At 38.7% G+C, this 12481-nt stretch overlaps 1 protein-coding gene across 3 annotated transcripts in view; it reads left to right on the forward strand.

The window, feature by feature from the left end:
• LOC112466036 (transient receptor potential-gamma protein) overlaps positions 1-12481 on the forward strand; it is a 74080-nt gene that overhangs the window by 58501 nt on the left and 3098 nt on the right. For all 3 annotated transcript variants that reach the window (XM_025033907.1, XM_025033909.1, XM_025033908.1), the window contains 11 exons: positions 991-1139; positions 2343-2538; positions 5061-5231; positions 5700-5934; positions 7867-7993; positions 8772-9059; positions 9485-9618; positions 9697-9829; positions 10104-10299; positions 10614-10808; positions 11708-11933. In XM_025033907.1, the coding sequence (XP_024889675.1) occupies positions 991-1139; positions 2343-2538; positions 5061-5231; positions 5700-5934; positions 7867-7993; positions 8772-9059; positions 9485-9618; positions 9697-9829; positions 10104-10299; positions 10614-10808; positions 11708-11933 (2050 nt within the window). The remainder of the gene's footprint in view (positions 1-990; positions 1140-2342; positions 2539-5060; positions 5232-5699; positions 5935-7866; positions 7994-8771; positions 9060-9484; positions 9619-9696; positions 9830-10103; positions 10300-10613; positions 10809-11707; positions 11934-12481) is intronic.

Consider the following 12481-nt stretch of genomic DNA (forward strand, 5'->3'; position numbering starts at 1 on the left):
TAAAAAATATATAAAAATTACTTTTTACATTTAAATTATGTTGCTCGTATAGTGTTTAAATTAGTAACAGTCAATAGTGTTGTCGTAATTGCAGATTTACATAGAATATATGTGGAATAACGTTTCATACAAAATTTCATATTCTAGTGTTATGATCGAGCTTTACGTCGCATCGTGCTGCTTGTAATGGTATAATCTAGCACAAACGTTACTCGCGAAAGTAAAATATATAGATAAAAGTTGATTAAAGTCCATAAATCGATTACTCGTGTTGGTCGCTTTACAAGCGATTTTTCTGTATTTTACTTCGTCATCAAGTGGTTTCTCCCTCTCCATAAAGTCTCCGATTCCGTCAAAGTAGAAAGTTGTTCGCGATGACAACAAGGGAGATCGGGGTATCCGGGTAGGGTGAGAACGAGGTTGCAATACGAAAAAGTAGAAGAATACGAAATTTCGAACAAAGTTTTAATCGGCTTTAGCAAGAAATCGGCTTACGCAGAACTTCAACGGAATGATATTCGAAGTCTGAAAGAGCCGTACGAATTCATTATATGGGGAGAATTGGTTCCCCGTGATGAAGAGAAAGGGTCTACCACCCGTGACGATGATTGATTAAGTCGATCATGCTGGTACAATGGCAGCGCGAGTCTGCACCGAGAGAGATTATTTGTCGATTGCTCACGTGAAAAAAAATATATTCTTTATTTAGTCGGCTTATTACTCTACTTCATTGTCGAGTTATCATTGGCATTTGACATTATTTCTTTCCCATCGAAAGCTCGTTAAAAAGACTCGTTACAATTGATATCAAATGTCAATTGTACTCGACGAAGAGTGGAAAAAACGATAACTGCAAAAAGCGATTTGTGAATAATAATAATTTTATATGAAAAGGGTTAAACGAGAAAAAATTGCTTGTAAGCGCGTAGGGGAGAGACTCTCAGGCGACAGGATTTTATGAGAGTAATGACTTGCGGTTTAATTCTCTAGAGCTGGGAGGCCCTACCGCCTGATACAGCCACGTTCACGCCCGACATTACACCGTTGATCCTGTCGGCCCACAAGGACAACTACGAAATTATAAAGATTCTCCTGGATCGTGGATCCACTTTGCCGATGCCACACGACGTTCGCTGTGGGTAAGACCTCGAAAAATTAATTAAACACTTTTATGATTATGAAATTGGAGGGAGCTTAGAGGAAATGAGGAAAATAATTCACGTTAAATTGTTTTTTTTTTGCTTGTATTATAAATTGTAATTCACATTAGCTTGCATATTTTACGCGGGTTACTTATCAAACATTCTAAACATTTAGAGTTTTTGTGCATCTTCGTGTGATTTATATGTTACGATAAAAAAATCTAGGTTTCTTGTTTTAATAACGTAACCTTCCTGAGATATCTTATTTATTTATTAAGCTGAAGATAAAAATTTGATGATGAATTATAAAAATATAGGTATAAAAAATATACTTTATGCAAATATTTAAAAATTCAGATAACTCTTTCAGCAAAGTTAATTTTTTTTAACGATACGATTAATTAATCTCTGTACAAGTGCTTTAGAAGTGTCCGGTCGTTGATCTCTAACTGGACGCGCTCTTTTTGGAGCTAATTAATTCCCTCGATCGGTTTATTGTCTTATCCCTTTGTGCAGACGCGACAAAAGCTAATTAAATTAGGCTAAGCGCGCATGAGCGCCGCGTTACCTTCATCACCACTCTCTAAGGGAAAATTTAATTTCTGATAATCACATTACATTAAGATTCGTAACTTTTTGTCTCGTGTTCCGCATTGAAATTGCAGAAAATTTTTCGGATTGATATATGTAACTAACAAGCACGAGAAGAACTTTATATTACATAATATACTACATGAAAACGATATCGTTTGTTTGGTCAAAACAGTTTTGAACAACAATATTTTTCGAGTGAAGAGGTACCATTTTTCGAACAAAAGCCGTACCGAATGCAGAGTACTTACATTCAATACCCATAACGCGTAGCTTTTGTTCGAAAAATAGCGCTCTTTCAAAATTTACGCGAAAAATATTATTTAAAGCCGTCTCGTTTTGTACGTTTAAAACTATTTGTTTTGTTCATAAACTCGGGACATAAAAAGAAATAGCCGTCAAGTTTTTCTCGATTCGAAACTTAGATTTCCCCATCGCTCGCGCGCGTAATGGTCGAAATGTTGATAAAAGAGATCTCAAGTTGGCGAAAAGATGATGTAACATCGTGAGACACACGGCCGCCCTGGGAAATTCGAGAAACGGTGACGCCGGGCAGTTAGCAAGCTGTTTTCATTCTGGCTTGTTGTTGCTATTTGTTATTTATTCTAGATGCGACGAGTGCGTGACATCGAGGATGGAAGATTCCCTGAGGCATTCGAGGAGCCGACTAAACGCCTATCGGGCGCTGGCGTCGCCGTCCTTGATAGCACTGTCGTCTAAGGATCCCATCCTTACTGCTTTCGAACTCTCCTGGGAACTTCGACGACTCTCGTTCTTGGAGCACGAATTCAAGTGCGAGTATCAGGCAAGAAATTGGTGTTCCCTATTATTCGTGAATATTATTATTCGTGAACAATATAGTTTTGTCCGTTGGATTTTTGCATATGAAATGTCAGGTGCCAGATATTTCAATTTTACCAATATGCAATGTGTTATAAAATAAATACATTGAATGACGTGTTTGATTTATAAAAGCATGCTGCAGTAAAATGTTTGCGATTTTTTATTGGTAAATTTGCGAAAATGTAGAAAAAAATTGGGAAATTTGTAACATTATTATATGATCTTAAAGTCAGATGTAATGTTACAGGAACAATTTGCAGTATAAATCTTACATTTAGGAAAATGGGAAAAGATGAATATTAGTGTAGAAAATTTAACGTTTAAAATATGAATCTGGAAATATATGATTTATAATTTCTTTTACTTTTTAAACTTTTACAATTTATCAAAGCAAGATTACGAAATAATTTCTTATTCTAAAAAATGCGACATTAAATTTCTTCAATTACTCGTACATATACATATAATACTTTCTCAGAGATTATTCTAAGATTATATAAAATTAATATTTTATGTGCAAGAATCTAAATAGTTATTATTCCAACGAATTCATCATCGATTAATGTTCTCGAAAAGCGTATATTTTATTTATTATTTATAATTTTTGTTACACGAAATGCATAGAAAACAATACTTGTCTCTTGCACTGATTATTTCGAAAGCAGAGAAAGAAGCCGAACGTTTGTTCTACCGCACTAAAATTACGTATCACAACTTTTCGTACATCACGAACATGTGGCAGTTAAATGATGAAAATTTCTTCAAGTAGCTCGCTTTCCAAGCTGCAGATTAAGACACACGCGTTGCTTCTCAGCGATATTTCTTTCTTTGCACAGCGGTATCCTGTTTTCGCAAAACACAAATTTATCTCGGTTAGCGAAGCACGGCGGTTAACACGTGTTTTCCTTTAATTTAACGGTCGTGCAGATGTACAACCGCTCTCCTTTTGACTCTCAAGCTCGCTTCGAGCGCGTTCCTCGAGCTCTACGTTAGCTTCTCTCTTTCTCTTGCTCGTCTTTTCTCGGTGTTTAAGTGGCGAAAGTTTAAGTGCTCACCACGCTTGAACAACTTTTGATTTATACGCGCATAAATCGCACTTCGCAGTAGCAATACACCAACCAAGCGGCGCTATCGAGTTGCTTTATAGTTTCCCTCCGCCACGCCCTTTGTTCTCCCTTTCAGTCTCGTTAACGTTCCGGTTTCCTCTTTGGCCTTTGGCCCTTCTCGTACCCTTCAAACGCCGTCATCAGCCTCGTTTCTTTGACCCTCTGTTCCTCATTCACCCACTTTTTCTTCGGAAAACTCTGCCTTTTTTGCTCTCATTTTGCTGTTATACCGTTCCATCTCAAGTGTCGATCTTGACGAATAACTCGATGAAGACGACTTTGAGAGTAAAGTGAATAAAGCTTAATAAATTGCCGGGAACGCTTCTCCACTTTTCTTCTACTCTTTCCTACTTTATCCTTATTTGTTCTTAATTTTCGCGCGAAGTTAATTTTATATTTGTAAGCTCTTATTCACTTTAAACGTAATTATCGGTTAAATATATTAAACTTTATGTGGTAGCAGCGTACGTCGAAGAGAGACATATTTATCGTGTTATAGGAATATGTTGAGAGAAGCGTACGTTATACATATCATATTGCGTATCTTCGTGTTCCATATGATAAATCTAGTTTACGATATCGTTGAGATGGAAGACGCGTAACTTGATGTTGCAGACAATTTGGAGTAACAGTAGTCTTCTCCAGATAAAAAATGTGCAACCTTACACTCACGTCGGTTATTCGCTCGTTGGCTGTTCTTTGGCTTCTTTTGTATCACGCATATATATCAAACTGTAAAAAATAACGACGAATAAGAAAATCTGAATCGCTCAATCAGAGGGACAATTTTTCGAATTATTCAAAAACTGTTGTACTTGAAATGCGAAATATTCTAAAAGATAAATTCTCAACCAGCGAGTGATGTACGTGTTGCATTTGCCTGGCGATCGATAACGAAAGTAGATTACAGTCGAACGATTTTCTCATCGCTTTCGCCTTCTTATGAAACGGGATATAACTTCCTGCGGCGATTCTCGGTTTATGTCGGCTAACAATGCGGGACACATCACAGAAATTGTTATATCCGCGTGAGTACGTGACGAGAATTCAATTGGACTCGAGACAAGATTGGCGAACGATTAGGATAGGATCTCGAGCACTTGTCGACCTTGCAGAGAACCTGGAAGCTCGATCAGCCGTTGGCTTTATCAGGCGCGCGAATTTTTTCTCGGTTCACAATTCCCGACACGTAAAGCGATAACGTGAAGAATCTGCCGAATTTCCTTGAGGAATATCGAGAAATTGCGACCGAGATTTTCGAACGAAATTAGGACAATTATTTTTAGCAGTCTTAGGAAATTAGATGCTTTAGAGAGAATGCGTGTTTTCGAAATTGCATTACGATGTTGTGATCGGCAGCAACTCTCGTCGATTTCAGGAGCTCCGGAGACAGTGCCAAGATTTCGCGACCGCATTGCTGGACCACACTAGAAGTTCCTACGAGCTCGAAGTCCTGCTGAATCATGACCCAACGGGACCAGCTTTTGAGCACGGAGAGCGGATGCACCTTAACCGCTTAAAATTAGCCATTAAGCTGAGGCAAAAGAAGGTACGGAGTTTTAGCATAAAAGAGAGACCCTACAATTTTTTAAATTATACCCGATTACGAGAAATAGATTTTTTGCTGCCCTCGATAATGGAAGCCGCATTTGCGAGTGCAATTATTTAAATTTTATAAAAAATTTAAATGGTCGCTGTTTTATTTTTCAATTTATCGTAAAATTTTTCATAATTTTAAACACATGTAAAGTGTCTGACAATTATATCGCAAATTTATCGCTAATTATTACAACGTTAACGCAAACTTTTGGAGCATTATACTGACGTAAGAACCGAGCTTTAATTAAATTAAGGAATAGAGACGCAGGAGACGTTCGTTAATGTATGATAATTAGGAGTGGACAGTTGGAAGGTACTAATTGCAGTTCAAATTCTGATTGCGTGAGAGGCTGCCACCTTCTCCCAGTCGTATGACCGGAAACTATCGGTCAATATCGCGTTACCTGGATATTTCCAGTTCGTGGCGCATCCTAACGTGCAGCAGCTATTGGCATCGATTTGGTACGAGGGCTTGCCGGGATTTCGAAGGAAGAACATGTTCCTCCAGGCGCTGGAGATCGTCAGGATCGGCGTCCTTTTCCCGTTCTTTAGCGTAGCGTATATCATCGCACCTCACAGTATGGTCGGCCAAACTATGAGGAAACCATTTATCAAATTCATCTGTCATTCCGCATCGTATTTCACTTTTCTATGTAAGTATGCCCTTATCCCTTACGAAGTAATTATGTTGCGACTTTTAAATCGCTTTTCTATCTACTAACCGTATGTCAAAGAATTCAAAGAAGAGCAAGATAAATTAATCTTTACGCCAACGCATGCGAAACACATGAAACATTTCGATAACAGGCCGGTCGTTTCACGCTCAGTCAGAGCGATTTCATGTCACACTTTAAATCTAACCACTTGGCACGACATCCGGCCGTAACCTGCCATTTCCTAGATTGTTCGCCACACTTGATCAGCGTGACCCAAATATCCGGTACATTCCGGAAATATCGGTGGCACCGCTGAATCAGCTTGATTCTTACCACCCCCATTCTTATAAACATCTCTCTTTCCGGTCTCCAATTACGGCTACACGAAACAGTATTCGTCTCCGAAATCGATACATAAAATCCAATCGTTTCAAGTAATCAGGACAACTGATTTCTAATCGACGCGTGAAAATTACTTCAAGTAATCATCACATCTTATTGTAATTACCGTCTCTGAAATATTTTCTTGAAAATTTTGTATATTTGTATACCTTCTATTATTTTACATTCTCTGTCACGACATTTTATTAGTTTATAAGACAATTAAACTTTCGCTCCGCCATTATCTTACTAATCAAATAATCAAGCAATTTCGCGATGAAATTTTCACGAAACTAACAAAACGTGAATCTTGTTTTTGTAAGCAGCTAAATTTTCTATAGGAAAATAAGAGCAATTATTTGATTGAATTCATTTTCATCTGGTTCACATACAAACGAACATATGTTATTAGCTCATTACAGATAAAATATCATAGTTTTATATCAATAATTTTCAAGTAGTATTTGAGGCAACAAAATGAGTATAATTCAAAAAATATTTTTCGCGTTTTTTAGGATAAACAATTATTTTTATAACCTTATTTGAATCAAAAATGGGAAGAGAGAAATCTAGAAATAAAAAAAATCTAAAAAATCAGAAACATGTTTTGAGTTTTGAATATTATAAATTTCGTATATTATTGTCTATTTTTTCACATGACTCTTTTTCTATGTGAGAAATTTGTTTTAAATTGTTTGTGCTTGTTGTTAACTACGATTTTAAAATCATACAGTAGATATATTGTGTAAATTCCTTAATTTTTTAAAGATTGAAATTTATTATGACTTGAAATATCGTAAAATTTTCGTAGAATCTTCACAAAAGTATACTTTTAAAAGAATCACTTTGATGATATGTAATATTCATTATCAGAGGAAGAAAAAAAAGAGAAACACGACATAAGCTGAAGGTTTTCGAGTCCGACATTTCATATGCAACGACCCAATAATTTTACGCATTTGCAATATGATTCATCCTGCGGAAGTATTTGGGAAAGAGTGACACGCACCTCAAACAGCGTTTCTTACGGCGTATTTAACTTCCCGGCACGTTGGCAGATCAAACATCTACGTGGCAAACGTCAAACAGTTTACAAATATCTTTCGGTGCCGCTACCAATAATAGTCGTGCACCAATGTGCGGAATTCAGACGGCTAAGAAACATTACTGTCCCGAGATTAATTGCTCGCCCCCGTCCGCGAGTGATACATCCTTGGCTTGGCCACCGCTATCCAACACCATCTGATTATTTACATCATTAACGTAGAAAATTGTATTAGATGTTTTTAATCATGTTGGATATAAAATGTAGACGCTTCTTTTTTGTTGAAGACAATTTTTGTCAGGAACCGTTCTTTATCGCAGCTCTTTAACTTCCAACATTAAATGTCTGAGATATTAAATCGCGAATTAAATCTCTGCTGAAATGAATTCTATCTCCGCTGAATCAAGTCGCACGATCTATTATTACTGTTACGACCCTACGTTCGAATTACGACTGTTCTGAATTTTTAACGATGATGAATGCACATAATTTTCCTTGCGCAGTCATGTTAATTCTGGCTAGTCAGCGGATAGAAAGCGTGATCGGTAATTGGATGGGGCACGATGTCGTGGAGCACGAACCGGAGCACGAACCGACAAAAAGAGGTGCCGCGCCAACGATCGTAGAATGGTAAGGCCTTCCTTCAATTTTGCGCTCATATTCGCATTGCGTGTTATTATTCGTAAACTCGAGACACGCGTTTCACATTATACGTATTTCCGCTGAGGCGTAACAGCGAGGGGGAGATCCTATACGCAAGGAATACAAGCAATTTTGATGGAAAAATGTAAAAGTGAAACAAAAAATACGTAAATAAGAAAGAAGGGAAGTAAAAGCGGGAAAAGCTGGGTAAAATCCATGTAATATCTACCGGCTCATGGCACTCTCCGTTCGTGTGGAAGACGGTAATATAGAACGTGGAAGCGTTACACACACAGTAAGTCGGTGGTAAACGAGATAAACCCCAGAGGTGCGCGTGCAATCTCGAAGGGTTTTTTTTCCTTTTACGATGACGAGATCGAAATGAGGTGATCAAGACCTGTCATATTACAAATTTATGTTCGTCTCAACGCGCAGACTGATTTCGCGTTCAATTTGGCACGTTATTGATAAGACGTCACCGAGATTTTGCTTTCGCGTGGAACTAAATCAATAAGTAAAGAGGCGCGAGCGATTATAATAACAAAAGAAAGAGGCGAAAGAGAAAGAATAAGAAAAAAGAAAAAGAACGAAAGGTATCAAAAAGTTGAAAAGGTGCTAACTTTTCCGAATAAATTTCTGATGATATCCAATCGATTTGCAAGGCACGGAATTCGTTGAATAAATTGCGCGAACAAGTTCGACCTGACGTGCCGCGTTCTTCCTCTCGTTGAAAGACAAGATCCAAACCAGATGACCGAAATCGCAGGTTTATATTGGCCTGGGTGTCGGGATTGATCTGGTCGGAGGTGAAACAATTGTGGGACGTGGGCCTGGAGGAGTACGTGAACGATATGTGGAACGTGATCGACTTCGTAACGAACTCCTTGTACGTAGCCACGGTGGCGCTCAGGGTCGTGGCTTACTACAGGGTGCAAAAGGAGAACGAGAATCAGGCGCCGGGGATAGAGATCCCGGCGCTCCAGCGTGAGGAGTGGGACACTTGGGACCCGATGCTCATCTCCGAGGGCCTCTTCTCCGCCGCCAACATCTTCAGGTAATAAATTGCCAGAGCGTTCGATCGTGCATCTCCGCCGTCGGCGTGTACAAAGCTCAGGATTGCGATAAGCTGGAAACACGATTAATCTCTTCCCATAGACCTTATAAGCGTCAAACTAAATCTTTTCATTCTCCCACCTCCGCAAGATAATAAAACGAATTATGATGTACCGCGATACATCTCAATTACGGTCCTTAGTTGCGATAGCGGTAAAATTTATGCGAACGCGTTTAGAACGTGCTTTGAATGCGAATGACCAGTGCATCGCGCTTAAAGTGCAAATGAATCTTTGATTACGTCGGAGAGCCGATGCGGCCGAGCGACAGAACGTAGAAGCTGCACCGGGGAAGTTAACGTAGGAAATTACTATAACTACTTCGGTATTATCCAGATTAAATGCAGCGAATATTGTTGCGTTACAGCTCGCTAAAGCTCGTCTACATATTCTCTGTGAATCCTCATCTCGGTCCGCTACAAGTTTCCCTGTCGAGAATGGTTATGGACATTATGAAATTCTTCTTCCTCTTCGTGCTGGTGCTCTTCGCCTTCTCGTGCGGTAAATGGAAATAAAAGATCGCCACAATAAGATCGCGCAAGATCAAGATTAATGTAAAAGAAAATGTATTTATCACAGGTCTCAATCAGCTTCTCTGGTATTACGCCGACATGGAGAAAAAACAATGTCCCTCAGCGATGGCGCATTCGGCTAATTTTAGCTCCACCAATGCTGACCCCAACGCGTGCACCGTTTGGCGCCGATTCGCAAAGTACGCAATGACTTTCTTTTTACATAAATATTTGCTTTCTATTAAAAAATATATAGAATTAGAATTCAATTTTTATTTTCAACAATCTTCTGAAATAAAAGGAGAAAAGGAATAAAAATTGACACATTATTTTAGAAATCAGATCTTTTATATAGTTATGACATAAAGCTGCTGAATATTTTATATTTTATAACTATATATATATAGAGTTATTTTTGATTATTCCGCGTTGTGATCTATTTTGGGTAATACACAATATGAATTTCGCGAGCAGTCTGTTTGAGACAATACAAACGCTCTTCTGGGCGGTCTTCGGCTTGGTGGACCTCGATAGCTTCGAACTGGACGGCATCAAGGTGTTCACCAGGTTCTGGGGCATGCTGATGTTCGGTACTTATTCGGTTATTAACATCGTCGTCCTCCTGAATCTCCTGATCGCCATGATGAATCATTCCTATCAACTAATCTCGGTAAGTGCGAAATTTATTTGCAAGGGTTATCGTATATATGAGGTATAATCGAACTAAAAACATAAAAGAAAGACGAAGAAAATGAGAAGAGAAATGTCTAAACTTTACTCGAGTTATATGTCACATTAAATGGATAATGGATTAATAATACAATGAAGGTGACATTTATTCTTTGTGATAATTAACGAAATGAGCGCGAGATCTTTGAAATACGACGCGTCAGACAGAAAATACACGGCAAATCGTACCTTGTACTTTTCGCGTCTATAACTAGCCAAAACTAATTAGCCGGGTGATTCGCTGCTCGTAATTAGGAACGCGCTGACGTCGAGTGGAAGTTCGCGAGAAGCAAACTCTGGATCAGCTATTTCGAGGAGGGTGGTACCGTTCCGCCGCCGTTTAACATCATACCGACCCCGAAGAGCGCCTGGTACATCGCACAATGGGTATATCGGAAGCTCTGTGGGCACAGCAGGGCAGCCAAGAAGGAACACATGCGAACAATCAGGGTAGGAAAGACAGTTCTCGAATTTTTCGCAAGACCAGAATAGCATCCGCGATGCACGCCGCTGCCTTTGTAAGAATATTCCCCGGAGAGTCAATCTTCCTTCAATTTTCGAACCTGAATTTTTATCGCTTGCGTATTGCACAGCGAGCTGCGGAATAAGATGTCAATGCTACGGTATCGCGGGGGATTTGGGAGCGCTGCAGGATATTGAAATACATATGTATTCTATCGTGAGGGATGCTTTCTCCGGGGCTGTCCGTCTTCGTTTTGGATTTTAAAATTAGGTTCTTATGTAGCAAGAATATTTAGAGAGGAATTTCAAGGAATGTCAGAACAGAAGTTTGTGCATTTTTTTTGTAAACTTGTCAGGATTATTAAATGGAGGAAAAGTTTTGTGTAGTTATTAGTCGCAACCGCGTTTTGCTATATCGTAATCTACAGATCGTAGCACAAGTATATACAAAGTTTTTCAAACTTACCAACTTTTATCTGCAGATTCTTTAAAGGGTTTAAAAGCAATTCTCAACAAAAAACGAGGAATCTTCTTGTCAAGCTGTAATCGATTAAAGATAAAAGCTTCTCAAGTATAGCAAAATTTACGTGTTACTTAGTGTTTTATTGTTTTAAAAACTTTGATCTTTAATCGTTATGCAACTTGGTATGATGTTTTATACATACTGCACTTTGAGGTAATAAATAATTTTTAGATGCATGATACTCAAGATTGGAAATAAATCATAGCGACGTTCGACATTTTTGCTAAGGAAAAATCTAGTACACGAATCCGTGATGTATTGGCTCGACAAATCTGGGGCGTACTATATCAAGCGTATCGTAACATGTACTTTGTAACGAAAACTTTAAAAACTGAAGGGTTTCGATTTCTGATTCTTGTCTCAGCGAAAGGTCAAGCAGGCTTCTGAGCGGGACTTTAGGTATCAGAGTATCATGAGAAATTTGGTAAGGCGATACGTCACCGTCGAGCAACGCAAGGCGGAAAACGAAGGTGTGACGGAAGACGACGTGAACGAGATCAAACAAGACATCAGTGCATTTCGTTGCGAGCTTATCGAGATATTGAAGAATTCCGGCATGAATACCTCCACTGCAGCGAGCAGCGGTACCGGTAAGTTAAAACGAGAAGTGAGAAGGAAATAAATTGCCTTGCGTATATCCCGCATGAGAAGCATCGATTCAGTTGCACAGTGTTTGCTAACGTTAAAAGTTAAATGTATGTACAGCAGATATTGATTGCAAATGTTTTCAATTTCCTTTGAAAGGAGTGACGGATTCTCATTTAGTTGAAACAATATTGTTGCAGGGTTTATTTCGCGAAACGAATATCCGTAATATGCGAACGGAATAAAATTATTAATCCCTTGTCTCTTGAAGTTGTGTAATTAAACATTGTTCCGATACTAAAACAAAAAGTACATTCGTCGCAGCGACGAACGGATGTGTTTCCGAGTTAACGATGAGAATTATACGAACGACGGCGCAATTGCTGGGTAATCCGCAAATTGTTAATCGCATCACGCGGAGCATCGAAACTTTGAATTTAACTCCGCGATTCCGCTTCGGAATACCAATCATTATTTTATCCTCAATAACGCATTAGTTACCGAGCAAGAGTAACCCCTTGTAAATTGAAGCTAAAGAAAGCGCCATTATTCA

Source organism: Temnothorax curvispinosus, unplaced genomic scaffold, assembly GCF_003070985.1.
Source record: "Temnothorax curvispinosus isolate PA1 unplaced genomic scaffold, ASM307098v1 QBEX01015766.1, whole genome shotgun sequence".
Classification (NCBI taxonomy): domain Eukaryota; kingdom Metazoa; phylum Arthropoda; class Insecta; order Hymenoptera; family Formicidae; genus Temnothorax; species Temnothorax curvispinosus.